Source organism: Vulpes vulpes, chromosome 13, assembly GCF_048418805.1.
Source record: "Vulpes vulpes isolate BD-2025 chromosome 13, VulVul3, whole genome shotgun sequence".
In the NCBI taxonomy this organism is placed as follows: Eukaryota; Metazoa; Chordata; class Mammalia; order Carnivora; family Canidae; genus Vulpes; species Vulpes vulpes.
In genome coordinates this window covers 159,721,683-159,749,665 of record NC_132792.1, presented here as the reverse complement: position 1 = coordinate 159,749,665, position 27,983 = coordinate 159,721,683, and the positions used below count along the sequence as shown (strand labels likewise).

At 42.5% G+C, this 27,983-nt stretch overlaps 1 protein-coding gene across 1 annotated transcript; it reads left to right on the top strand.

Moving 5' to 3' along the window:
- The first annotated feature begins 45 nt into the window (after positions 1 to 45).
- KLHL12 (kelch like family member 12) lies at positions 46 to 27,848 on the top strand. Its single transcript, XM_072733638.1, has 12 exons — positions 46 to 214; positions 2,213 to 2,446; positions 6,525 to 6,678; positions 7,716 to 7,933; positions 13,435 to 13,584; positions 15,029 to 15,143; positions 22,759 to 22,865; positions 23,931 to 24,126; positions 25,055 to 25,213; positions 25,525 to 25,623; positions 25,957 to 26,143; positions 26,325 to 27,848. The coding sequence occupies exons 2-12, from the start codon at positions 2,252 to 2,254 to the stop codon at positions 26,449 to 26,451; spliced, it is 1,707 nt and encodes a 568-aa protein (XP_072589739.1). The 5' UTR covers positions 46 to 214; positions 2,213 to 2,251; the 3' UTR covers positions 26,452 to 27,848.
- Positions 27,849 to 27,983: the final 135 nt, after the last annotated feature.

Genomic DNA, 27,983 nt, shown 5'->3' with positions numbered 1-27,983 from the left:
ACGCGGCCGGGGCGGGGCCTCGCGCTGCCTTGCGTCATCACGCCGCGCGGCCGCGGAGCGCCGAGCCCGGGCGACCACGGTGACGGCTCCGGAGCCTGCGGGTGGGGGCGGCGGCGGCGCCTGGGCTCCTCCTGAGCCGCCTGCTGGCCCCGCGCCCCTCGGGGTCCCCGCGGGCGGGGGACGGGCCCGGCGAGCCCGCGTGGCTGGAGCCGAGGTGAGTCGGCGCGGCTGCGCCCCCCCCCCCCCCGGCCGTCCTCTCCCCCCGGGGCGGGACGCGCGGGCGCGGGCGGCGGAGGGAGGCTGCGGCCGGGTTCCTCCCCTCCTCCGCCTGGGCGCCTCCCCCGGACCTGCCGTGGAGGCCCTGCCGGATGTTAGGGTGAGGGTGACCGGGAGGCCGGGGCGCGAGGGGCGGGAACCGCAGCAGGAAGCCTGCCCTGCGCCCCGGTGACCGCGGTGGGACGCCCAAGCCGTGGACCCCGGGCCCGGCCGAGCCCAGGAGCCTGCCCAGGAGCCTGCCCAGGAGCCTGCCCTGGTGCCTGCCCAGGAGCCTCCCCAGGAGCCTGCCCTGGTGCCTGCCCAGGAGCCTGCCCAGGTGCCTGCCCTGGTGCCTGCCCAGGAGCCTGCCCAGGTGCCTGCCCAGGAGCCTCCCCAGGAGCCTGCCCTGGTGCCTGCCCAGGAGCCTGCCCAGGTGCCTGCCCTGGTGCCTCCCCAGGGGCCTGCCCAGGTGAGCTTTCTCGCAAACGGGCGTCCGTGCAGGCTCCTGTCCCATCTCCGGGGCCACGAGTAAGTAGGCTCCAGGACAGTCTCTTCGGAAACTGCCACAGGCTTCGGTGGATCAGCTCTTACCCTGCGACATGCATGTTGCAGGCTGTCGGGGAGGCCATGCAGGGCGCTCGTGGGATGCTGTGCTGACATAGGGTTAGGGGAGGGGAGCACTCAGGACCTTGTGTGTGCTACTCCGAGATGATGGGTGCGAGTCGTGGACTCGTGAAGATCATACTCTGATTTTTTTTTCTGGGATTATTTCAGAAAGTTTTAGATTCCAGATGAGACTCTCTTAAAAACCATCCCATTTTATTCCCCCAGAAATTGTTCCTTGAAACAAAAAAAAAGAAAAAAAGTGTCACTAAAAGCCTGTCAACAAAGTAAAAAGTACATTGTTTTTTTTCTTTTTTTAATATATGTTACTGAGTTTATTTAATTGATGCATGCAAGTGAACTTTGCAAGCGACTGGGTATGGCAGTAAAATTAGTAATGGAGTTTTAATAGGTTTCTGTCCTAATAAGTTAGGCTCTTAGTTTCGCATACGAGAATTCCTACTGCACATTTACTAGTAACGTATTGGGGGACGGCCCTTCCGCAGAAGAGCTTCGAGAACTTAATCACGTGAAAGTCCATAGGTAAGCTTGCAGTGTCTCCATTATTCAGGGTATCATTTTAAGAAGAAATCCAGGTATGTTTGGAAGTTATAATTTTGGATACTTCTTTCGAAAAAAGTACACTTTCACTGACTCTGGCCTTTATCGCTCTAAGTCAAATACACAATTTTTCTTTTCTTGCATTTGATTTCTAAGTATTTAATAACTCCTGTAGTAGGAAAAAATATATAAAACAAGGCTATTTTCTAAATACTTGTCTACTTAATCTACTCAAGGATATTAAATAATAGTGGTAATCACACCTTTAGGACATTTGGGGGTTTTTAAAAATATTTTGTTTATTTATTCATGAGAGACACAGAGAGAGGGGGGGAGCAAAGAGACACAAGCAGAGGGAGAAGCAGGCTCCATGCAGGGAGCCTGACATGGGACTCGATCCCAGGTCTCCAGGATCACGCCCTGGGCTGAAGGCGACGCTAAACCGCTGAGCTACCGGGGCTGCCCAAGTTTTATGTTTTCATTTTATCATTTGACATGACAGCATTGTGAAGCTACGCAAGATATGTGTGGCTTCTATTTACAATAGTTGAGTGTTGATTGTAATAAATGTCAAGTGGTAGGGGCGCCCCATATTAGAATTCAGAGGAAGAGGTTGTGTTTACTTGGGATAGTTAGTGGCTGGGTTGTTGTGGGAAGACCAGTAATAGGCGTACCCTCTACTTGCATTTGGGTCTGAGGAAGCGTCCTTAATTGTGTAGCTTAATTGTGTGGAATATGTTTAGTTCTCCTAGTCTTCAAGCGAGCTCTGGGTTTTTTCCTCTTGTACTTGCAGAATCCAAGGACCCCTTTCATTCTTTCTCCATATTGCTTGATGGGAGGCATTATGGCCCCCAAAGACATAATGACAAATACTCATGCTAAATCCATCCTCAATTCAATGAACTCTCTCCGGAAGAGCAATACCCTCTGCGATGTGACTTTGAGAGTAGAGCAGAAAGACTTCCCCGCACATCGAATTGTGCTAGCTGCCTGTAGTGATTACTTCTGCGCCATGTTCACTAGTGAGGTAAGTGGTAAGTTACCAGCTCACAAATGAAACTCACACTTGTAACCTTATGGTTGTCTCATTTCATTGAATGAAATAGTAGAAATTTGATGTAGTAGGGAATTCCTATGGTATATGGTCCAAATCTGTCTTTTGACTGTGTCTTATTTTCCCCATCTCTAAGTCAGGGGTGATAGCAATATGCGATCACACACGGTTATTGTGACAGTTCTTTGAGAAAACCACATCTGAAGTATTTAGAACAGTGTCTGGCATGTGGTAAAACACAAACGTCAGCTACTAGATTTTACTTATTTCTAAAAATTGTTTTGCTGGGTTTTTTTCTCTTTCTAAAATCAAATATTTTTAAGTGAATACTAGGGGGATAAAGGGAAGGGGAGGAGAGAAGATGCAGTCCTCATCCAACTCCACCCAACAGTGTATGAAGAAAATCAACATTTGTTCTACCCATGTAGATTTCAGATGGGAGGAGGACTTAATGACTTCATGACTGTGTAGGCGTGTGAAGTACAACTTGGAAAAAGATGCTGACTATGGAGTATAAGCAGTTAAAGGGAATAAAGAAAAGGTTGACTGACAAGATAAAAGTTGTGCTTATAGGTATTAAAGACTGTGGGGTGCCTGGGTGGTGACTCTGTGGGTTAGGTGTCTGCCTTCTGCTCAGGTCTTGATTCTGGGCTCCTGCTCCACGGGGTCTCTGCTGCCCTCTCCTCCCCCCAGCACCCGAGTATGCGTGCTCCCTCCCTCCGTGTGTGTGTCTCTCTCTCAAATCAATAAATGAAGTCTTGAAAGGCTTTAGGGGTTCCCGAGTGGCTCAATCAGTTAAGTATCCAGCTCTTGGTTCCGGCTCAGGTTGTGATCTCAGGATCCTGGGATTGAGCCACTCCTCCCCTCTGGCTCCCCTTCAGCTCCCTACTCACCACGGAGTCTGAAGATTCTCTCCCTCTGCCCTGCTCCACAAATAAATAAATACATCTTAAAAAAAAAAAAAGATTGGTTTAGTAATTGGCAGAGCACTGTAGAGTGAGGCTGTTGAATATATTGTGAAGTACTGTTAGAAAGCCAAACAGCAGAGAACACTGCACTTTTCTATTTTTTCAAAATCTCAAGTCTGATTTTTAAATTTTAAGTCAATTATCTTGAATTTTTGTTAAAGATTTATTTTAGAGAGAGAGAGAGAGACCACACAAGAGCAGAGGGAGAGACAGAGGCAGAGGAAGAAGGGAAACAGACTGCTGAGCATGGAGCCCGTCACAAGGCTCGATCTCAGGACCCTGAGGTCATAACCTGAGCCCAAATCAAGAGTCAGGAGTTGGATGCTTAACCAACAAGGGTCCCTTGTCTTGAATTTTTTTAAGCTTGAGTGAAAATACACCAGTGTGTATTATATCATGTACATATACTTATATATATGCCTGAAATATTACATTACGTTAGTGTAATTTAAAAAACAATTTTTAAGAGAGTGCACACAAGTGGGGGGTGGTTAGGAAGGGTGGGTGGGGAGGGGACAGAGGGAAGGAGAGAGAATTTTAAGCAGGCTCCATGCCCAGCAGGGAGCCTGACCCAAGGTCAGTCTCTCAACCCTGAGATCTTTACCTGATCTGAAATCAAGAAGAGTCCAAGGCTTAACTGACTGAGCCACCCAGGAGCCTTTTTACAAATCTTGTTACAAATCTTGTTAACCACCAGTGTTTTCTTTAGTTACTCTCATCTTCTTAGTGAAGATGTTGCTGTTGGATCTGAATAGGAGAGGTGGTAACATAAAAATGACAATAACTTCTTTTTATGGGCCAGGTACTGTGTTAAGTGACTGTTGTATTTCTTTCACGCTAGGATTAGATGTTACCATCTCATTTTACAAAAGAAGAAACAAGGTCTCAGATATTAAATGACTTGCCTAAGGTCACATGGCTTATAAATGGTAGAGATGGGGTTTATTCCTAAATTTTCTGACTCTAAACCCAAACAATATATGCCATATTTGAAAAGCTACGAATATATGCCATATTGCTTCATACAAATCTTACTTGCCTTATACAAATTTTAATTTCTTTGCTTCCTCAGCCTCTGATAGGTGGATTTTTATATTCTATAATTTCAAAGCAAAAATAGTTTATGATGCTCTGAGCCAGTGCTCGGTCACATGGCTGGTAGAAAAAACATGGAAACCTGACAGATATTCCAGCTAATTCAGGCTAATTTTAAAATGCTCTTGTGTAATACAACATCACACATCCCTGTCCCATATTGTGCTCCAGAAGGAATATCTGCCCAAGAGCATCAGAAGCACTTGGCATTTAACTGGGTAAGGAAGGTTCTCTCAGCAGCTGCTGAGCATGAAGTACTAATGGATCAGGACTGCTGACTACTAATTATATGTTGTGCATCCTGTTCTTTGTCAGCTTGAGGAAAATTAGTCTGTCTTTACTCTCTCTGCACGTTGAAATCTGGAGTTCTATAAAAGAATTCCTTTTTCTCATCAGTGATTATTTTATAGTCTTTCTTTAAAAACTGGTATTAGGCAAGAAAATACCAGATGGTTTTGTCTTTTATTTTTAGGAGCAGTTGATTTAAAGGAGAGGGTTCGGAGACCTGGGTCTTAGGCTCAGTTCTCTTAGCTGAGCTGTGTGAATCCTGGCAACCATATGACTCCACTGGGTTGATCTTTAAAGTAAAGTAGTTGAACTAGATGGTTTCATTGTTCCCCTCTAGCCCTGAAATGCTCCTCAAATGTGGTCCAACTGAAAGATCATTTGAGTGAAGCAAGAGGGACCTCTGAGTTTTATCTGTCTCTTACTAGTTAAGAGAGTTTGGTTAAGTCACATAACTTCTTTGAACCTTAGGTCGTTTATGTCTTGAGTATGAATAATATCAGAACTCTAAGTCCTTATCAGGTTGCCGTGAAAATTGGGTGAAGTGATAATAAATAAGAAATGATAGTAAATAAGTAAATAAGATAGGAAATAACTCTCAGAAAAATTATAAAGCTGATGTAAATGTAAAATACTATAAATTTCTCTGAATTAATAGTGAAATATTTTCATATTTAAGTTATTTAAGAATAGTTTATTGAATAATAAATTTCTGGAATAAATGTACTTACATATTTTTGTTTGTAAATATTTTTTATTATGTGCAATGTTAATAAAATTTTAGTTTTTCCAAAATAATATACTAGTGACATTTTTAATGTCAGAGATTGATTTTGTTAATGGCTTTGGTAGAGAACACTTTTTGATTATTATTTTGGGCTGATGGAGGAATCAAAGATGATAAAGACATTTAGTTCAGAATTAAAGTACACTGGAGTTTTGAGTAATTTGAATTTCTAATTAAGGTTAAGATGTAATAAAATTTTCATAAGGTTATCGATTTTCAGATAGTTTCCTGTCCTATAAAACTGAAGATTTCCACCCTTATTCAAACAATTTTCTATGATTATCTGGCATCTTCAATATTCATAACTCCAAGAGTATATTCTAGACTAAACATGCCACTAACAATAGAGTCAATAGAGTCAATCCAATATTTTGAGAAAGTATCAAACAAGTTCCTTATATTCAGTGTCACAGTAGAAGGGCCCCTTAAGATGACCTGCATCTTTTGTCATTACCAAATGTAGTCTAAAGACAAATAGAACAATACTGAGTAGTTTTAGAGAGTCTGGAGCTCTAAGCCACGGGGTTCTCTACAAGCATGAAACTTTATTGAAATTTTGTGTTTTATCTTCAAAGCTCCTGGACACTGATAGTATTTTCGTGGAACTTTTGCATTCTATTCTGTAAAAGCTCTAGGCTTGTTTTATTATGAAGGCAGCATTTTAAATTATTCACTGGCAAAATTGATATTCCACAGTGTCACCTCGCCGTGTGCTCTTGGGTTGCATACAGCTGCCCCCAGTTTGAAAAGCTACCAGATACATGGCATACTTGCTTTCTACAAATCCAACAAATTAGACCATAACTTATTAAAGCTGTGCATTCAATTAATGTCCCTTCAAGCTCTTAGATATGAGATTCAGCCTTTCTTTTGTGGGATCATAACCACCATTATTTCACACCCTTTGAATTTTCAGCTTTCAGAGAAGGGGAAACCTTATGTTGATATTCAGGGTTTAACTGCTTCTACCATGGAAATTCTGTTGGACTTCGTGTACACTGAAACAGTACATGTGACAGTGGAGAATGTACAAGAACTGCTCCCTGCAGCCTGTCTGCTCCAGCTGAAAGGTACGGATGCTAACGTTGCTGACCTGCCAAGGCAGCCTTGGAGATGTTTAAAAATAACGATATGAACTTAATTATGGACGTTATGGAGACAGACTGTGGGTGCTCACATTTACTGCCTGTGGCACAGAAGATCAGATTTCAGTCGTAATATAAAAGAACGTCTCCACATACGAATATTTGGCTCTTTAGAAGAGAGCATTTACATCTTTTCCATTTTTAAAAAAATAGAAGAGGGAATGCTAGACACATTTTCTTACATGTATGTACACAAGAACTCTGCAAGGAAACACAGAAAACTGATACTATTCACGGCGTTCATGAAAGGGAACTAGAGGGCCAGGTGGGTAGGGAGGGTGGGGGGATTATTCACAGCAAACCGTTTTGTACTTTTAATTTTTGAATCATGTAAATTATCTATTGAAAATTTAAGTGGACGCATAAAAATGAAAGTACATAATGTTTTTACAGGGTTAGACATTCCTGTTCCCAGTCCATCTTTCTTGCACTAATATTTCTGTGATTTTCAGTTTTTCTAAACACGTGGTTGAAAATTTTCTTTTTTTAATATGTAATTGAAAACTTAGGTTTGTACTCTGAACTTTCCAATTAGAGAAATAAAAGATTGGTGTTAGTATCTCTAACTTTTCCTTCATAGGAGTCTTTCAGTAAGTTTGCATATAGAGTAAACTTAGGTACATTATGTTAAATTGTGATTGGTTTTATAAAAGCTTGATTCCCAAGAGTTGTATGGGCATTTTGGATTAATTGTGCCAGTGTCCATAGAAACAATTTGTCTTACTATACTTATTTTAAAGCTGAATCAGACACAGTTATAAAGGCCTTACTTGAGGGTCACATAGCGCAGGAGACAGAAATTGCATTTGAATTCCTTAAGCATAAAATTTCTAACCTGATCATTCAGTATTGAACCAGGATTCCTCTGTTACCATGAAGAGAAGGGGTTTTGATCCAAGAATGTAGACCAGTTCACACCTGGTCAAGTATCCTGAAGTGTTCATTGTCTGTGTTTGTCCTAGGTGTGAAGCAAGCCTGCTGTGAGTTCTTAGAAAGTCAGTTGGACCCCTCTAATTGCCTGGGTATCAGGGATTTTGCTGAAACTCACAATTGTGTTGACCTGATGCAAGCCGCTGAGGTTTTTAGCCAGAAGCATTTTCCTGAAGTGGTACAGCATGAAGAATTCATTCTTCTGAGTCAAGGAGAGGTGGAAAAGCTAATCAAGTGTGATGAAATTCAGGTATAAATTTGGCTTGGTATTAGGGTTTCTTCAAGACTGGGCCATTACAGAACTTGGAAAATGCAAGGTGGAATTACTGTGCTTCTATATAGCAGGGCATCTGGAGTATCAATATTGGCGGGCAGCCCCGGTGGTGCAACGGTTTAGTGCCGTCTGCAGCCCAGGGGCGTGATCCTGGAGACCCGGGATCGAGTCCCACATCAGGCTCTCCGCATGGAGCCTGCTTCTCCCTCTGCCTGTGTCTCTGCCTCTCTCTGTGTGTCTCTATGAATAAATAAAAAATAAAAAATCTTTTAAAAAAGAAAGTATCAATATTGGCTCCACAGGTTTCACTCAGAGCCCCTGAAAGTATATGCCAAATTTATTTGCACTTTTATGGGAGGGAGTTAGCCACCTTCCTCAATATGTGATCCCAGTGGTGAAGAGTCACTATTAAAGAGAGTAGAATAAGATATTGGAAGGAAAGTAGATTTCTGTAGAACACTTCTCTATTACTCATTCACTCATTTTACAAATGTTGAGAATACGATACAGCAGTAGATAATCTCAAACTCTATGTGCCAGATGCTATGGATCCAAAAGTGAGTAAAATGCAGTTCTCGTTTTCAGTAATTCAGTGTAGTGGTAGAGACAGACAAAAAGACAAAACTTAAAGAGTCTAATGAGAATAATGAACTTATTCAAAGTGAAGAAATTAGAAGAAGAATTAAACCTTCCAAGTTAAAATTAGAGCAAAAAGGAAGTGAAAATAGGTTGGCAATCATAAGCAGGCAGCAGATTCTAAGTGAGTATGAGGGGGTGGGAAGAAGGGACATGTGAACTAGGCCTGGAAGGAGTCATGTTTCACCGAGCAGAATGGAAACCACCTGTGGGTGGGCAAGGGTTCAGGGATGTTCCCCAGCAAGAAGGATCTTCGTCAGTCCTGACGCTAAGTCATAGTGCCAATCGTTCAGCAGTTTTTATCGCATAGAGGTGTGTAGTTTGGCTAACAGTTGGAGTGAGAAGTCCATTATAGAGCTGTAGAGGTCTTTGAAGCTCAAGGCATTAATCTCTAGTGGTCAGATTCTCTAGTTAGTAGCTCCTAGAAAATGCCTAGCAGAGCCAAGTGATAGGAAAGAAGTCCATCTTTAAGGTTTTGTTTCCTCCAGTCAGGAGAAATTCAATTCTCTAGAAACGCCAAGAGTTCATTGGTTTTCCTCTCATTCTCCTTAGATAATAATAAAAAATGAATTTTGAATTAGTGGATTCCCAGAAGTTAGTGGCACTTCAGTTGAAACAAGAGATAAATTGAAAAGAATCAAAGTCTGATAAATAGTCAAAGTGTTATAGAAGGAATTTTCTAAAAAAAATCCTACAATATACTTCCGTAAACCAAATGATAACCTATTTTGTTAAAACTAGGATTCTCATGTAATATAATAAATAGTCTTAAGAATATTTTTTATCAAATTTTAGCCAACTTTTTCTTTTTTGCTTTCCCTTTTTTTTTTTTTTTTTTTAAGATTTTATTTATCCATGAGAGAGGCAGAGACCCAGGTGGAGGGGGAAGCAAGCTCCCTGTGGGGAGCCTGATATGGGACTCAGTCCCAAGACCTGAGATCACACCCTGAACCAAAGGCGGATGCTCAACCACTGAGCCACCCAGGCGCTCCCCCTACTGACCTTTTCTTTTCTTTCTTTCTTTCTTTTTTTTTATTAAAGATTTTATCCATTTATTCATGAGAGACACAGAGAGAGGCAGGGACACAGGCAGAGAGGGAAGCAGGCTCCATGCAGGGAGCCTGATGCAGGACTCGATCCCGGGTCTCCAGGATCACGCCCTGGGCGGAAGGCAGAGGCTCAACCGCTGAGCCACTCAGGTGTCCCCCTACTGACTTTTCTGAGGGAAAATTGGTTAAGGCACACTGGTGACATTGTTTCCAGCTAACGAGGAATCATTTTCCAGTTTGACATGGTGTCATATTAGTCCAGAGAAACTGCTGTTACAAATGTTACTGAGCCAAATATTTGCTAAAGTTTTGTTCTCACTCTTGCTATGGCAGGACATTGTGTCCATGCACTGAAATTTCACATAGAGACAAATGGCACATTCTTCTGACTTGGAAAACTGATAACTTGCTAGGATATCTTGATTCGTCTTGATTTATCCATACATTAGAAAGTAATAGTGAATAGAATGAGCACTAAAGACTTGGAAGTTCACTGCACATAATAACAAAAGACATAATAACAAAAGAGATAAACTTACTAAACATTTACTGTTGGTTCCTTTATTTAATTTTTATTGGGCACTTACTGTATGTCCAGAACAGTTCCAGGTGCCAGCAATCTGACTGTGGCCAAAGCAGATAAAAATCCCTATACCCTGGACTTTCCTTTCAATGGGTACCATTCGTGGAATATCACACCTTACGTAGTTCTCAGAACTGTCTCTGTTTTTCAGAGGCAGAAACTGAGGCTTCAAAGGTACCCACCATACTAGAGCCAGTGAGTGGTAGAGCTAGGCCTCCTATCCGGGCAGTCTGGCTCTGGATTGTTCTGTTCCAAGAAACTATGAGCAGATTGCCTAGTTACTTTCTAATTGACCAAATCAGCAAGCAGTTACAGCAATCACTTATTTTAGAACTATATAGACTTTGGAATAAAATTAAACGGAGACCAGGAAGAGCAAAAGACTAACTTTTTTGTTCAGAAACTGAAGCGAAAAGAGTTTGAGAACTCATATATAATCTTTCTTCAGCATCTGTCAGGACTGTTTTTTTTGTTTTTTTGTTTTTTTTTCTGGAAAGACAGCAAATGGCACTTTTTTTTCCATGTACCAGTCAGAAAGAGGAACCAGACATATTACTTCCCAACTAATACTTCCTCTTAATTGTATAAAACGATAGTACTTAACCTAATGGGAAACAGTATAATGTACTAGTGAAAACAGCATGGTCCTTAGAATCAGGCTGGGGTGTATTTTGGCTCTGTGACATGTGTTAACCTAACCACTGATCTTCAGTTTCCTCTTCTGTAGATAATAGTCATGCTTAGTGCATAGGGCCATTCTGATCATTAAATACAAGTATCCGTGCCTGATACATAAAATAGTTCTCTGTGAAATCTATTATTAGGAAATTTTTCTTTGCAGTGAGGCATTGATGTAGGGGTGTTTTCCTCCTAATTTAGCTATTTCTCTGCAATTCTAGTTTATTCTGTCTTCAGTAAGATCAAGGATCTCTGTTCATGATTGAAAAACAACATTAGGGATCCCTGGGTGGCGCAGCGGTTTGGCGCCTGCCTTTGGCCCAGGGCGCGATCCTGGAGACCCGGGATCGAATCCCACATCGGGCTCCCGGTGCATGGAGCCTGCTTCTCCCTCCGCCTGTGTCTCTGCCTCTCTCTCTCTCTCTCTGTGACTATCATAAATAAATAAGAAAAATTAAAAAAAAAAAAAGGAAAACAACATTATAAGTTGATATATCTAATTTAACCTAGAATATGTCAGAGCTAGCATGTAGCTGTTTATAACTATTAGCTTGTCATTCTTTAAAAAAAATTTTTTTTTTTTTTAGTTGTGGACAGCCTTCTGCACGCTCTGCATCTAATCAATCAGTAGGCTGGTCAGTTTGACCTCTCATAAATTCAGTGCATAAATTTCTATCACCACTTCCATAGTCTAAGCACCCACCACCTTTTGCCTAATGTGCCAGAGGAGGCTCTAACTGATGTCCCAGCCCTTGGCCTTCCACACTGTTCTGCCCACGGTAGTCAGGGTAATCTTTACAGACCTCAGTATGCTCATATCACAAGCTTGGGTGAAACCTCTTAGTAGGTTTCCCGTTGCTGTTAGAGTGAACTCCAGTCTTCTAATGCTCTCTCTGAGCTGGCCCTTGGTCACCTCTCCAGCTCGATCTTTTACCATTCTTCTCTGCCTCATTCACTCTGCCCCACCAGCCTTCCGTCATTTCTCACACAGTCAGTTCGTTTCTGTTCTAGGACAGTGCTATCCAGTAAAACATCATGCGAAGATGGAGAGGATCGATAGTTGTGCTGTCTGGTTTGCTAATCACGAACCACATGTGACTGTTGAGCGCTTGAAATGTGACTAATGGGACTGAGAAGCTGAGTTTTTATTTAATTGTAATCAGTGTAAATATAAATAGCCATACATGGCTAATGGCTGTCGTACTGGACAGTATGGCGCTAGGGTTTTTGCTTGTCCTCTTCTGTTTGCCTTGGAGTACTCTCTTACTCTTCCTGGCTCACTGCTACTCATCCATCAGATTGAAATCTGTTTCTTCTGCAGGGAGGCCTTTTCTGACCCATCAGTCTAAATTAGGAAATCTCATGTTGTCTCTCTGTCTCTTTTTTTTCTTTTTAAGATTTTATTATTTATTCATGAGACACACAGAGAGAGGGGCAGAGACACAGGCAGAGGGAAAAGCAGGCTCCCTGCTGGGAGCCTGATGCAGGACTCGATCCTGGGACCCCGGGGTCACGCCCTGAGCCCAAGGCAGGTGCTAAACTGCTGAGCTACTCAGGGATCCCATCATGTTGTCTGTCTCATAGCTCCTGTACTTTTCCTGCATGGTATATAATGACAGTGGGATTGTTCATTTTACTGTTATCTCCCCACGTAAAAGCAAAGTTCATGTCTAATTTGTTACCGATGTATAACCTTCCTGCACTGTGCCTGGCACTTAGTAGATGTTTGATAAATCCAGTGAAGGAACATTCTGAAATATTTTCTCTATTTTTAGTTCTTGGGAAAAGTCCACAGAGTGATGTCTTAATCTAGGCACTGTCATGTTCTGGAAGGTATCTCAAAACAGATACGGTCCCCAGGTGGTTAATTACGTATATCATCTCAAAGCCCAGCGCCTGCCAACTGGTAATTGTTCAGATATGAGCTGACGATTCTTTGGAAACTGCAGCGCTATAGCATAATGATGTGAGAAGTTCCTGCCTTACAGGCTTGATGGAGGAGTTGGGGAGCAATTCTGGAGGTCACTAGATTATTACACTTAACACAAGTTGTTTTCAAGAGCCGATTTTGGAGGTGCCTGGCTGGTTCAGTCAGTAGAGCATGCAGGTCTTGGTCTCAGGGTCATGAGTTCGTGGCCCACATTGAGCACTAAACATACTTTAAAAAAAATAAAGCCAGTTTTGAATAGGGCAACAGATTCCTCCCCCCACTGTAAAGTCTCAAAAATGACCAGAAAAAAAAATTTAGGAATGGAAAAACCTCTGAAGTAAAAGCCAACTGGTGACTGATGGTTTATTTGGCGCTGTCTCAGATTCTTTACCCCATTCGACTGCAGCTCTTTTGTTGGTCTTAGTCGTGTCAGACAAGAATGGTTTCCCAAGAGTGTAGCTATTTCTGGAAGAGAGGAAATGATGGTGGTAGGGAATGGGGAACAGGAAGGAGACAGGCACCAGTAAGGCACCATTACTTTCTGAGATTGTGAGATGATTGGAAAAGCAGAGTTCCATGAGGTGTAATTATACATTTATAGGTAGATTCGGAAGAGCCCGTCTTTGAAGCTGTCATCAACTGGGTGAAGCATGCCAAGAAGGAGCGTGAAGAATCCTTGCCTGACCTGCTGCAGTATGTCCGGATGCCCCTGCTGACCCCCAGGTACATCACGGACGTGATAGACGCTGAGGTAAGACATGCAAAACACAAAGGATCCAAAACCTTGAATATCTCTTGCAGCTTAGTATTGTGTACTCAGGCCTCCCAGTTAGCCTATCTAGGAATGCCGGAGACGGTGGTTGCGAGGTCGTCTCCCCACAATTGCTTGGCAAGTCAGCCTTCTGGAAGTGGAAATCTATGGTTTTTCTGTTTTCTTGTCTTTTTGTTTTATATATTCTTATGTGTTTTATATAAGCAACATCAGATGATAACGTCCCCTTCATCAAACATAAGTTGTTCCAAACTACTCTAAAAAAGATGATTTATCAAGTCTCTGTTTTTGACCTCTCGTGAAACCAACACAAAAGTAGTTTAATGGATTTTAATATCAATATGGGTTATACTGTGGGTTTTTTTTTTTATACTGTGTTTTTTTTAATAAAAGTGTTTCTCTAGCCCAAGTTCTTGGTGTGTGCTGTGTTTTCATAATGTTTGCCATATATATCACCGATTGACCTAAACCATACTTTGGCAAGTACTGCTGTTTAACATACAGGTGAAGCCCAGGTCAGTGAATGCATTCCTTCTGGCCCAGCCCCAGACCTCTTGGGGACTTAACTACATATATAGTTTTCCAGGTCACGTTAGAAAAATTTCAGGCTGGTTAGTGCCATGTGTCAAACTCTTTCTCATATTTGTAATTTCTTTCTAGCAACTCCTGTAGCCATCATGTCTATTTCTTTATATAGTGATCCGTAGCTCAGACTCTCGAGTCAGACTCAGGACTGAAATCCCAGTTTGACCACTCGTCCTGCCCTGAGGGAGCCCAGCGTCACTCCCCTTCTCTCTCTGAGCTCCTTTACAGCTCCTCACTGGCTGAGCCCAGCCAGAACCCAGAGGGCCTGGGGACCACACGACCTACTTCATGTAGGCCAATCTCCTAAACCAGCGAGCAGAGTGGAGAAGGACGCAGAGTGAATCTAGGGATGTGAAGAGCTGCCCATTACAGAGCGCCGTCAGGTGGAGACAGAAGCATTGTGACGGTGCTATGAACCTTGGGGAAATTATTTCAGATAAGATTTACTATTTCTTATCATCCCAGGAATTAACAGAAGCCTTTTGGTTGTCCCTTAAAATTTTTATTAACTATTACGCACTTAAGTTTGTGTAATCACTGGAAGGATATACAAACAAACAAGTAAAAGTAGTTAATGCCTAGTGCTGAGGTGGATAGGGAAGATTCCTCAGGATTTCTTTTTATGTCATTTGATTTTTGAACCATGTAATGATATATTGTCTATTAAAAATTTTTAGTTTAATTTGTGGAGACTGCATAATTACTAGCAGCACTTCTGGAACCACAGAGCTTTAGAAACTGGTTTTCTCTACCAAGAAGTTATTTCTTATATGTGCCATTTATATTCATATTCAATATGTGGCCCCTGTGGCTCATTCTACCATCTGCTGTGTTTCAGCCTTTCATCCGCTGTAGTCTGCAGTGCAGGGATCTAGTTGATGAAGCAAAGAAGTTTCATCTGAGGCCTGAACTGCGAAGTCAGATGCAGGGACCCAGAACGAGGGCTCGTCTAGGTAAGCTGGCATCTTGGCAGAAGGAAGGGATATTTTTCAACTCCCTCTTGCCAGGTGGCATGATGTAGTTAAAAAGAACATTCAGGAAGAAACACAAAGACCTGTTTCGGACCTGTTTTTAATCTTTTAGTAATTGCGTCCTCTTGGACAAGTCACATCACCACTCTGAGCTCCCCTATAAACTAAGGATACCTTCCCTATGTATTTGACATACCTGGAGGATTAAATGGAATAGAGTGTGTAAAAGCACTTTCTAAATTGTCGAGTATTATGCAGCATGAGTTATAATTTTATTTCACTATTTTTGGAGTCCTGTGAATTAGAAATTATTTCAAATGCCAAGTTGTATTTCGCCATTCTGGAATAAAAAGAGGAAGAAAAAGCAGCAGGACAGTATAAAGTACAGGGGTGTTGGTAGTGACGTGCAAGAGTTCAGAGCCTGGACTCTGGAGCCAGACTGTGGGTGCAGATCCCAGCTGACTGCTTGGCACGTATATTAACTTTGGCAGGAAATCTCACCTCTCTGTGCTTCAGTTGCCTCCTCTCTAAAGTGGGATCATAGTTTTACCTCAAAGGTGGTTATGAAGAGTTAAATGAAGTGATTTATGTAAAAGGCTTGGGCTGGTTCTTGGCACCTGACAAGTGCTGTATACATTAGCTGTTATCTTAGCAAAGAGACTTAGGTTCAAATCACAGCTCCACCAATGACTGGTTGTTTGACCTTGGGTAAGGTATCAATTTATCTGAGCCTGTGCTTCTGCCTGGAAAGTGAGGATACTAATGTCTTATTTCCCTGGATGTTTGTGGAGATTAAATGGGATGGTGTATATAAGATGCCTGACATTGAAGCTGACGGGTAGTAGGTACTCAGATATCACCTCGCTTCTGTTTCCTGTCCTCCCTATTCCACTATTGTAGGTTATAAATGATCTATGGGGTGGTGTTTTGTTTTTGGTATTGTCTATTTTTTCTCTTACCTAACTGTGGACTCGTGTATATGAGGGTGTTAATTGATCATTAAGCTGGTTCACTGATAGTTTGAAGTAGAATGATGATTCGTGCGTGGGCAGCCCGGGTGGCTCAGCGGTTTAGCGCCACCTTCAGTCCAGGGCGTCATCCTGGAGACCTGGGATCGAGTCCCATGTCGGGCTCCCTGCATGGAGCCTGCTTCTCCCTCTGCCTGTGCCTCTGCCTCTCTCTCTCTTTCCTCTCTGTGTATTCTCATGAATAAAAAACAAAATCTAAAAAAAAAAAAAAAAAAAAAAGAATGATGATTCGTCCCCTGATTTTTTTTAGTGGTATAAGTACCATATGTCAGTGTATGTCAGTATGGAAATGTTAGAAATACGGAGAAGATCTTGAGAGATTCGAATGGGATTCTACATGCCCTTAGGGTTATGAGGTTATTTTTCTGAAGTTCCAGAAAACAAATTCTGAAGCTGTCTCCAGCTAGATTCTTTTTTTTTTTTAGATTTTTCTTTCTTGAGACACAGAGAGGCAGAGACGGCAGAGACACAGGCAGAGGGAGGAGAAGCAGGCTCACTGTGGGGAGCCTGATGCAGGACTCGATCCTGGGACCCTGGGGTCATGCCCTGAGCTGAAGGCAGATGCTCAACCACTGAGCCACCAGGCGTCCTTTCAACTAGATTCTTATATTAGCATCTCCTTGTCAGTGTCTTAGAAATAAATTGTTCCTACTATCATGTTCTCATCTCCCTTCATAGCAATTGCTAAACCAGCTACCAGGATAATGACTCTTCTGCATACAGCATAAGGAAATTAAATTTACAGCTACATAAAGATGGCATTCCAAATAATGGGTGGGGATTTTGTCTTAGTTATTTGCGTCTTACCCATAACTCTCACAGAGAATACAGTGGATATTGCCATTTCTAATTTGTCACAATCTCCTTTTCTGAGCTAAAGAGCAATACATTTGGAAATGTCATCTCTGAAGCCTGTGATGTTAGCAATCCTGCAGTCGTATCTACTATAGTCCTCTGACTGCATCCCACGGCTTGCACACATTCCTATCTCCCCTCCCCAAATAATGACAAGGGCACTGTCAAGATGCCTTGGCTTTACTAATGTGCTTTTTCATACTGTTTTTGTCAGGCGTTTTAGACATACTCTCCTCATGCTAAAGATAAAATCTAATTTAACAAGTGCCATCCCCTGCCCCCTCCTCCCCCGCCCCATTCATTGGCAAAGAACAAACAGGTTTCCTTCTTTTTTTTTTTTTTTAATATTTATTTATTCGAGAGAGAGAGAGAGAGAGGCACAGGCAGAGGGAGAAGCAGGCCCCATGCAGGGAGCCCGAAGTGTGGGACTTGATCCCGGGTCTCCAGGATCATGCCCTGGGCCGAAGGCGGCGCTAAACCGCTGAGCCACCCAGGGATCCCAAACAGGTTTCCTTCTAATCAGTCCTTTTTCTAGCTCTTTTCATGTTAGTTTGAGTAGTAGTCCCCAACTTAGGGTCTGAAGACATTGAAACACTTAGAAGTTCTCTCAGGAGAGGAAGAATTACGAGGCACAGAACCATAGAAGAAATCACAGGATAAGGTCAGTGAGTTTGACTAAATAAAAATCATGCACAACATTGTAAGACAAATTAGGAAAGTAAATTTGTTACATCGACAGCAGAATCAAGTTCATTTATATATAAAGAGCTCATAACAAAAATACATGAGAGAAACACTAAAGAGTGTACTGGAACGCCTGGGTGGCTCAGGGGTTGAGCATCTGTCTTTGGCTCAGGAAGTGACCCCAGGGTCCCGGGATCAAGTCCCACATCGGGCTCCCCGGAGGAAGCCTGCTTCTCCCTCTGCTGTGTCTCTGCCTCTCTGGGTCTCTTGTGAATACATAAATAAAACCTTTAAAAAAAAGCAAAAAAGAAAGAAAGAAAAGAAAAGAACTGGAATTTCAAATTCAAGCATACTTATCACAGGGTTATATGTGATTGTTTATAATCTCAAATTACAATAACATCTGAAATGCCTAAGAATAGTAAAATTATGTATCAAAAGATTTTATTAATATCTTGGGAAAACTAAATATAAACAGTTGGAAGGGGGGCGCTTGCTGGCTCGGTTGGTGAAGCATGCAACTCTTCATCTCAGGGTTGTGAGTTCAAACTCCATATTGGTGGTGGGCGTAGAGATTACTTTAAAAACATAAAATCATAAAAATAAAAACAGGATATAACTAATATGGTCCCATTTATGTTTATAAATATTTAGAAACAAGCCTGAAAAGGAATAATCTCTTACATTTTGGTGTGTCTTCATATTGTGTAATTATGGATAAACATTTTTCATAATATTTGTCTATATTTTCTAAATTCTTTTAGCAGTGAGAATGTAGTTTATGTATGTTTTATAATCATAAGAAATATAACTTCTAAATCTTTTTAACCAGGGGGGTAATATGTAAGTAAGGATGACAATTACATTAATCTTCAAGTTACGTTTTATATTTTCTAAAAGAAAATGGCTTTCGTGCTAGAAAGAGCTACACAGACTAAAAAAAGACATCAGAATTGACTAAAATGATGTTCATGGTGAAATCACTGGTGCTCTCATACTTCTCAAAAGTTCTGTTGGCATTTACACGTAACTCCAGCAGCAATGGGGAAGTTAGTTAGACGCAGCTTGGTAGATAGTCTTTTTTTTTTTTTTAAGATTTTATTTAGTCATGGGGGGGCGTGCAGAGACACAAGCAGAGGGAGAAGCAGGCTCCATGCAGGGATCCCAACGTGGGACTCGATCCTGGGTCTCCAGGATCACGCCCTGGGCTGAAGGCGGTGCTAAATCACTGAGCCACCGGGCTGCCCAGTAGATAGTCTTTTAAAACACAAGATCTAGGGACCTCTGGATGGCTCAGCGGTTAAGCGCCTGCCTTCGGCCCAGGGCGTGATCCTGGAGTCCCAGGAACAAGTCCCACATCGTGCTCCCTGCATGGAGCCTGCTTCTCCCTCTGCCTGTGTCTCTGCCCCGCCCCCCCTTTCTATGTCTTTCATGAATAAATAAATAAAGTCTTTTAAAAAACCAAGATCTATCTTAGGAAAATAATGAAAAGGTCCTTCATGGCAAAGAAGTTTTGGAACCAATGGTTTAGGGCCCCAGACATTTAGAACCATAAAATCCCTGGGAGATTCACACTGACACCTCTGTCCACGTTGCACTGTAGACATATGACCAGAATGTTTACTGAGAAACTTTGAACTAAGAACAAATGCTGTTATTTCTCTGGGTTTTGTAACCTAATCTAAGTATTTCTTATCTGTTTCTATGTCTCCATCCTTCATAAGATGCCTGAGTGAAACCATATTATCAAGAAAGAGTGGATTTTTTCCTGGGTTTTTTTTTTCTGTTGTCATTTTTCATTTCTGGGAATTACATAAAGCAGCAGGAATTACAGCTGAAAACAGTGGACATTTTTTTAAATGTGCAAAACATAGAAAATACCTCTCAGCTGTGGAGTATTTTCATTCTCTTAGCCATACAGATATCATTGGCTAGCATCACTTTTTTTTTTAAAGAGTTTTATTTTTTAATTTTTTAGTGGTGAGGAGGGGCAGGAGAGAAAGAATCCTAAGCATGCTCCACACATATCATGGAGCCTGACAGAGGGCTCCATCTCAGGACCCTGAGACCATGACGTGAGCCAAAATCAAGAGTTGGACACTTAACCAACTGAACCATCTAGGCGCCCCCTGGCATCCTAATTTATCTATAAAGGGAAATGTGTGTGGATAGAAGGACTGTTTTTATCTTCTCTAGTCAAGTCAAAGAGAGAAAAGAGGTGCCGTAAGAAAGGGGAAAATAAGAGAATGATGCCTCCAAAGAAGAAATAAATACTTTGTGGTCCTGGCCTCTCCCAGGTTGAAGGAATTTTATGCACAAACAAGCGTAAGTGAAAGGATCCTTTGTTCAAATGCTTTACTTTTCTAAAAGAAACTGACTGCTGAGACCTGCTTATTGGCTCACCTTGGAAAAGGGTTCATTTACTTTATTTGGCAAGTACACAAGAGAGATGCCCTCTTTAATGAGGTTAAACTTCAGGGTTCATTTATGGGTTATTAAGAAAAATTTTAAATATATACAGAAACAGAAAAACCGATTCCCCATAGCCATCACACCATTTCATTTTTTTTTTTTTTTTATAAACGTGGGGCAGGTTCGTTCGTTCGTTCTTTCTTTCTTTCTTTCTTTCTCTTTTCTTTTCTTTTCTTTCTTTTCTTTCTTTTCTTTCTTTCTTTCATGATAGTCACAGAGGGGCGGGGGCGCAGAGACACAGGCAGAGGGAGAAGCAGGCTCCATGCACCGGGAGCCCGACGCAGGACTCAATCCCGGGTCTCCAGGATCGCGCCCTGGGCAAAAGGCAGGCGCTAAACTGCTGCGCCACCCAGGGATCCCCATTACACCGTTTCAACAATTATCAACGCATGACCTATTTTGAAGCAAATCTCAGGATGTAATTCCATCCATATATATTACGCTTTCATATGTATTTTTGAAAGATATTGCTTTATAAAAATATTTCTAAAATGCTATTTAGATTTATTTAAAATGTGTCTAAAATGCTTCACTCTTCAGAGGAAACCCACAAGCAGTTCTTTATTTTCATCAGATATCAAGTACTTGTTCATATTTCCCCTGTTTCTGTTTGAACACTTAAGTTGCCCCAGTCATCATGATCCAGACAGAGAAGGTCCACATGGTGCATTGAGTTCCTATCTCTCTTCAGTCTCTTTTAACCCATGGGTTTTTCCCTCCTACTTTGGTATTTCCTTGCAATTTATATGTTGAAGAAACCAGGCTGTTTGACTTGTAGGATTTCCCACATTCTGGATTTTGCTGATTGCATTCATGCAGTGTCAGTATGTTTTTCTGTCCCTGTATTGTCTATAAACTGTATAAACTGGTGATTAGACTAGAGGCTTGGTAAATTTTAAGATTCAGGTTAATTTTTTATCAAGAATACTACGTAGGTGATGATGGTGTACTTCCTATTTGAGCTAAGATTCTACTATAAAGTAGTTTCTTTGCTTTTCCCTAATGATTATAGTAGCCATTGATGATAATTGTCAGGGCCATTTACTTCATTAGGGATGTATCTGTGTTTTTGTCCGTTTATAGGTACTCCATTTGCTCTTTCAAGTTCAGTCACTTATAAGATCGCCTTGGTCTCCAAAATGCCCTTCTAGAGGGGATCCCTGTGTGGCTCAGCGGTTTGGCGCCTGCCTTTGGTCCAGGGCACGGTCCTGGAGCCCCGGGATTGAGTCCTGCATCGGGCTCCCGGTGCATGGAGCCTGCTTCTCCCTCTGCCTGTGTCTCTGCCTCTCTCTCTCTCTCTCTCTCTCTCTCTCTCTCACAATCTCTCTCTCTCTCTCTGTGTGTCTATCATGAATAAACAAATAATTAAAAAAAAAAAGCCCTCCTAGTAATTGAATTGTATGACATGCTCCATTCTCTCCATGAGCTCTAGTAGAGCACATGTACAGATCTTCTCAAAAGACTTTGCTCTTTGAAAAAGGGCAAAAGAGAATTATTTTATCATGAGAAGGCCTTATGGGAGAGGGGAAAATATAAAGGTCATCAAAATACCTACTTTGGGAAAATAGTAGAGAAAAAGACTCTATTTAAAAGACTGCTGTTATGGGATCCCTGGGTGGCGCAGTGGTTTAGCGCCTGCCTTTGGCCCAGGGCGCAATCCTGGAGACCCCGGATCGAATCCCACATCGGGCTCCCTGTGAGGAGCCTGCTTCTCCCTCAGCCTGTGTCTCTGCCTCTCTCTCTCTCTCTCTCTCTGACTATCATAAATAAATAAAAATTAAAAAAAAAAAGATTTAAAAAAATAAAAAATAAAAAAAATAAAAGACTGCTGTTATGATTACCTGGCAGTTGTGATGACTTGGCAGGGAACATGGTCATAAAGTTGGCTAAATTGGAAAAATTCATGGAAAGAGATTTTTAAAAATCTATTACTTGGTTTCTTAAACTATAACTTCCAACTTCCTTGAGACAAGGATAGAATATTCTTTCCCCATTACAAAACACTCCCATTTTGGGGACGCCTGGGTGGCTCAGTGGTTGAGTGTCTGCCTTCAGCTCAGGGCATGATCCCAGAGTCCCAGGCTTGAGTCCCACATCGGGCTCCCCTCAGGGAGCCTGCTTCTCCCTCTGCCTGTGTCTCTGCCCCTCTCTGTGTCTCTCTCATGAATAAATAAATAAAATCTTTAAAAAAAAAAACCACTCCCATTTTTAGTTTTACAGGCTGAGAAGATAAGGGAGCTCATTTAGCCCCCTACCTGCACTGAGAAACTCACTTATTATATCAACTAGAGTCCTCTAGATAGGTTGGAATGGTATGATGTGTTGTTCAAGTTTGCCTTCTGGAGTTTTATGTTGTCCTGAAATTTTAATTTCAGAGATCCAAGTCCTCAAGAGCTAGAGCCTCATTAAAAAAAAAAAAATTTCCTGTTAGGCAGCCTTATGATGACTGTCCTATTTCAGATTGCTTCTCTGGGCCACATAAAATCCTACAACAATTTCTCCTTATGTTTCCCCTCAGATGGTGAAGTAACCTATGTATCTTCTCCTTTTGTCCTCAGGAGCCAATGAGGTGCTTCTAGTGGTTGGGGGCTTCGGAAGCCAGCAGTCTCCCATCGACGTAGTAGAGAAATATGACCCCAAGACTCAGGAGTGGAGCTTTTTGCCAGTAAGTAATGGTGGAACTAGTCATGGGGAAAGAATTTAAATGTCCTGAGTCCCTGACTCTAGATCTTAAGTAACCCAGCCCTAAAAATAGCAAAGCCTAGTAACAGCATGATGCTCCTTATGACAGTGTCCTGCATGCACATGGTAGGTTCTAAATCAGTCAGTCGTTATTGACCATTTAGATAGCAGATCAGACTTCAGAAATATCAAAGGCCCTGTGTCACATTAAACTTACCTGGCCCACCACTATTTGGGCACCTCCCTGAGCTATCTGTGTAACTCCCAGCTTGCTCTGTTAAACTGCACTCAGTGCCAAGTTATTTTAAATTGAACTACTGTTCACTTGAAGTCTAAAGTTTGTATCTTTCTCCCTTCATGTGTCTCCTTTTAGTGCTGGATGAACAATAATAATCTTGAGAAAACATGAACATCTCTTTTTATTTATTTTTTATTTTTCTAATGATTGATTTGAGAAAAGGATCCAGTAGGGGTGGGCAGAGGGAAAAGGAGAAGGAGAGAAGCATAATTCTCACTGAGCATGGAGCCCAACACAGGGCTCAATCCCACAACCCTGAGATCATGGCCCAAGCTGAGATCAGATGCTCAATTGACTGAGCCACCCAGGCACCCCCAGAAAACATGGAAATCTTCTAACCTATCCTCCTAACTTTTAGGACCCCAGGCCCTTTGATTAACAGTTTGGGGATACTTTTCTACTTTATAGAAAGATACTATATATTCCAGTTCTTTAGCCCTGGAATAGACAGTGGAATAGAAAGGAATCAGACACTGGATAATGGAAAGACACTAAACTTTTTGGAAGCCTTGGAAAGAGACACCTGTCCAGAAGGGTTACATCTTTAAAAGCATCACAACAAGCAAGAGGGTATTCATTCAGCAGGCAATTGGAGACCACTTGAGGGTGAACCACTGTCTCAGGAAGGGTTCGTGGTGACAAGTGAAGAAGGAGACGGATGTAGATAAAAACAGGAAGGTCAGCAAAAGGTGGTAGTCTAAGACTTGCATGACTGAAATGATTTGCACCTCTTCTCTCCTGAATCCATAGAGCATCACTCGTAAGAGACGTTATGTGGCCTCAGTGTCCCTACATGACCGGATCTATGTAATTGGTGGCTATGATGGCCGTTCCCGCCTCAGTTCAGTGGAATGTCTAGACTATACGGCAGATGAGGATGGGGTCTGGTATTCTGTTGCCCCTATGAACGTCCGACGAGGCCTTGCTGGAGCCACAACCCTAGGAGGTATGCTTGGTGTGCAGGGCACTATTTCCATTTTGTTGGGCCGGATCAGGGTTCATACCATTCCTCTTGTCTGGCAGGAGCATGAAATGTGGAGGATACTGGAAGGTTAAATATTTCTTTTTGCTTTTGGAAATATTGTTACTAAAGCTTTTCAGTATTAATGGATATTTCAACACCGATGACAGAGTTGGTAAATCAAGTTCCAGTGTGCTCAGTGGAGAATTGGTGCTAGTTATATTTTTGCAAACTCCAGCTGGTCTTTGAATGCTTTTGAGGATTCCATCTGACCCCATTCTTTTTTACATGTCTTTTCTTTTTTTTATGATTTATTTATTTACTTGAGAGAGAGACAAGAGACAAAAAGACAGTCCATGAGCAGAGGGAGGGACAGAGAGAAAAGTAGACTCCCTGCTGAGCTCAGGGCTCAGTCCCAAGACGGGGATCCATGAGATCATGACCCGAGCCAAAGTCAAACATTTAACCCGACTGAGCCACCCAGGCACCTCTCTGTGTTTTTGTTTTTTGTTTTTTTGTTTTGTTTTGTTTTTAAGATTTATTATTTGAGAGACAGTGTGAGCATGTGCTAGTGGGAGTTGGGTGGGGAGGGCCAGAGGGAGAGGATCTCCAGCACACTCCCTGCTGAGCACGGAGCCTGACGTGGGGCCTGATCCCAGGATCCTCCCAAGATCATGACCTGAGCCAAAATCAGGAAGGACGCCCAGCCTAGGCACGTAGCCCCCCGCCCCCCCATCTTTTTAGGTGTCTTAACCATGATGTCTTCCTTACCTATAAAACTTAATTGGCTTACTCAAGAATAACACTTTGGTTTTGCTCCCAAACATTTGAAAGACGTGGGGAATTTGCAAAGAGAGGAGTCATTAGAAATCTCTCATTCTCTAATAGTCTGTGATTCATTCATTCTGAGCAGATATGATCTATGTGTCTGGAGGCTTTGACGGAAGCAGGCGTCATACCAGTATGGAGCGGTATGACCCAAACATTGACCAGTGGAGCATGTTGGGAGATATGCAGACGGCCCGGGAGGGTGCCGGGCTAGTTGTGGCCAGCGGAGTGATCTACTGCCTAGGTATTCAGTCTGGGAGGCAGAGATGGGCGGGAACTTCATGGGTGGCAACCTTTGGGTGGGGATCTCTTTTTATCAAAATGAAGTTCATAGACTTGTTTCAAGTAAAATCCTAGTCTGTCATCCTATTTTTTCTGTTAGCTGGGATTCTTTTTCGTGGAAGCAGGAAACCGGGTACTGTCAGATTTCTCTTTGGATTATTGGAACTCTTAAGAACTGAAACTGAAAGAATTAGTTGAAACACTGAAAGACAGATTGGGAATGGACATGAGGATTTCCCAATATTTCTGAATGGTCCATACTTTGTTTTTCAGGAGGATATGATGGCTTGAATATCTTAAATTCTGTTGAGAAGTATGATCCGCACACAGGACACTGGACTAATGTTACACCAATGGCCACCAAGCGCTCTGGTAAGCCCAGTCATACCTAAGGGAGAGGACCATAGACCGTGCTGACAAATCTTTGTACATGCAGTGGTGGCCCAAAGATACGGTATCAGCAAATCAGAGTTGTAGTTCTTTCTTCACTTACACTTAGAGTAAATGAGGTTCCACATTCTCTCCTTTGCTCGTCTTTACATATAGTGAGAATAAAGACAACTAGATTATTCTAGGCCTGTCTGGCCTTTGTCCACACCCTCAGCTGCTGTAGAATTCAGCTAGCTTTCAGTGATCATGTTTTGTTTTTAGAATTCTGATCCTGAGCCTAGTAGTGTTCACTTGCTATACCTTTTTTTCCCCCAGGTGCAGGTGTAGCCCTGCTAAATGACCATATTTATGTGGTGGGAGGATTTGATGGGACAGCCCACCTTTCTTCTGTTGAAGCATACAACATTCGCACCGATTCCTGGACAACTGTCACTAGTATGACCACTCCGCGATGTTATGTCGGGGCCACAGTGCTTCGAGGGAGACTTTATGCTATTGCAGGGTAAGGATTTGGAAGCCAGACCAGAGTCCTCAGGGATCGAGGACCACATGATCCAATCTGAATTTTTGGATCAAGACCGGCTTTGGGTTGGGGGAGACATCTCCAGTGGCAGCCTTTAATGTAGGACTGTATGGAAAGGAATAGAAAGTTCATTTTCTTCTTTTGCTTCTTCCCCATTCAGATATGATGGGAATTCCCTGCTGAGTAGCATTGAGTGCTATGACCCTATCATCGACAGCTGGGAAGTAGTGACATCCATGGGAACCCAGCGCTGTGATGCTGGGGTGTGTGTTCTTCGGGAGAAGTGACCGTTGTTGGAGCACCATCCAGAGCTAGTGACCAGTCCAAGGGACAGTTTACGGGAGAGTCAAGGATCCTTTCCAGAATATCTATTTCTCACTGTGTGCACAGGGTGATTACAAGCACCAGTGCAGTGATGATTGTACTTATTTAACACACACTCCACCTTGCGCTGGTAGTTGTCCCTGAGGAGGGTGGGTAACAGACACTCCAGGGAAGACAGTGCATACTGAATGGATCTGAGAGGCCAGGTCACCTCTTCTGGTCTAGACAGCACTCTCATGTGCTCAGGAGAATCTCTGTATCTGTTGTGCCTCGTGTATTGCAGACACTTAAGGTCAGTGTGACCTACGGAATGTGGGCAGTATCCAGCGTAGATGATCGGGAGGATACCAACTTGAGGAAACTGGGTAAAATCCAAGTCTTGTTTTCCAGGAAGATCTTTCCTAGTCTACAGTAGCTAGGGGCAGCAGTTCCGTTCTGGAGGATAACAAAGGGGAGAGCCCCCTGTCCCGCTTTGGGGGCTTGAGAGAGACCTGGCACTCCCTTCAGGGACAGGGTTCGTATATCAGAACCGGGTTTAGAGTAAGGGACATCAGAAGAATTTGATGGAAGGTGAGTGAACTGAGAACACCACTGAAGTATAACCTGGAAGACTGAAGAGGGTGGTCATACTGAAGGGTCTTTTTATTTCCCCATGGACTTTCTGAACTAGAATGGTGCATGTCTTGGCACCAGAGACTGACAGAGTAAGAGTGAACGAGTGTCGGGATGGGCAGAGATGGAATGAACGTGGGAGTTCGGTATGCCTGGGAACAAACTAGAAGTACCTGTGATTTTACAATCGTCTTATTTCCTGCCAGGGCTCATCTACCCGTGGCATGGTTTGCCTTGAGTAGGTGAGACACTATCTCTCTGTGTTGATTCAAATACTACTACACTATTATACTTCATTACTATTTATTTGGGGTGGGGTGGGGGTGGCAGCAGCCAAAAAGTTCAGCTACCTGATTACTGCCCCATTCTTTTAAGGGCACCCTTCTGCTGAGAAGTGGTTTTTACTGCTGTGTTTGGTACAGTTCATCCTTTTCCTACTATAAGGCCCTCACCTGTCCTTAGGGTGGATTTTATTTATCCCAGGACAGAATAATCAAGGACAACCAAAATCCTTTTGTTAGTTCCAGTACTTGCTATCACCATTTCTGAGCCACCATTCAAGGCTCCCCCTGTGTTTTGGAGTGAAATTCTTAGTTTTGTGGGTATTGAAAGTGTGGGGATGTGATAACCTAAAGAAGGATGCACTTTCCCTTTATTCTGAAATTCCACTTTTTTCTCTTTCCCTGAGTTGTATTGACCTCAAGAGTTCATTTCCTTTGTATTTTTTTAATAAAATATTAAAAATCAATGGTCTCAAATGCCTATAGGAGAGTTTGTGGCTAACCAGCACTGTCTTGCAGATACTGGGGGTGGGGTGGGGAGGGGGGAGCAGGCATAGTGATCAGCTGTATGTCCTCTCTCTTCTCCCCGTTACCCTGTGTGT

Coding starts and splice junctions, on each gene's coding strand:
- KLHL12 (XM_072733638.1), top strand. CDS start 2,252: ATGGGAGGCATTATGGCCCCCAAAGACATAATGACAAATACTCATGCT. Junction 15,144..22,758: donor CAGAACGAGGGCTCGTCTAG/GTAAGCTGGCAT, acceptor TTTTGTCCTCAG/GAGCCAATGAGGTGCTTCTA. Junction 26,144..26,324: donor AGACTTTATGCTATTGCAGG/GTAAGGATTTGG, acceptor TTCCCCATTCAG/ATATGATGGGAATTCCCTGC.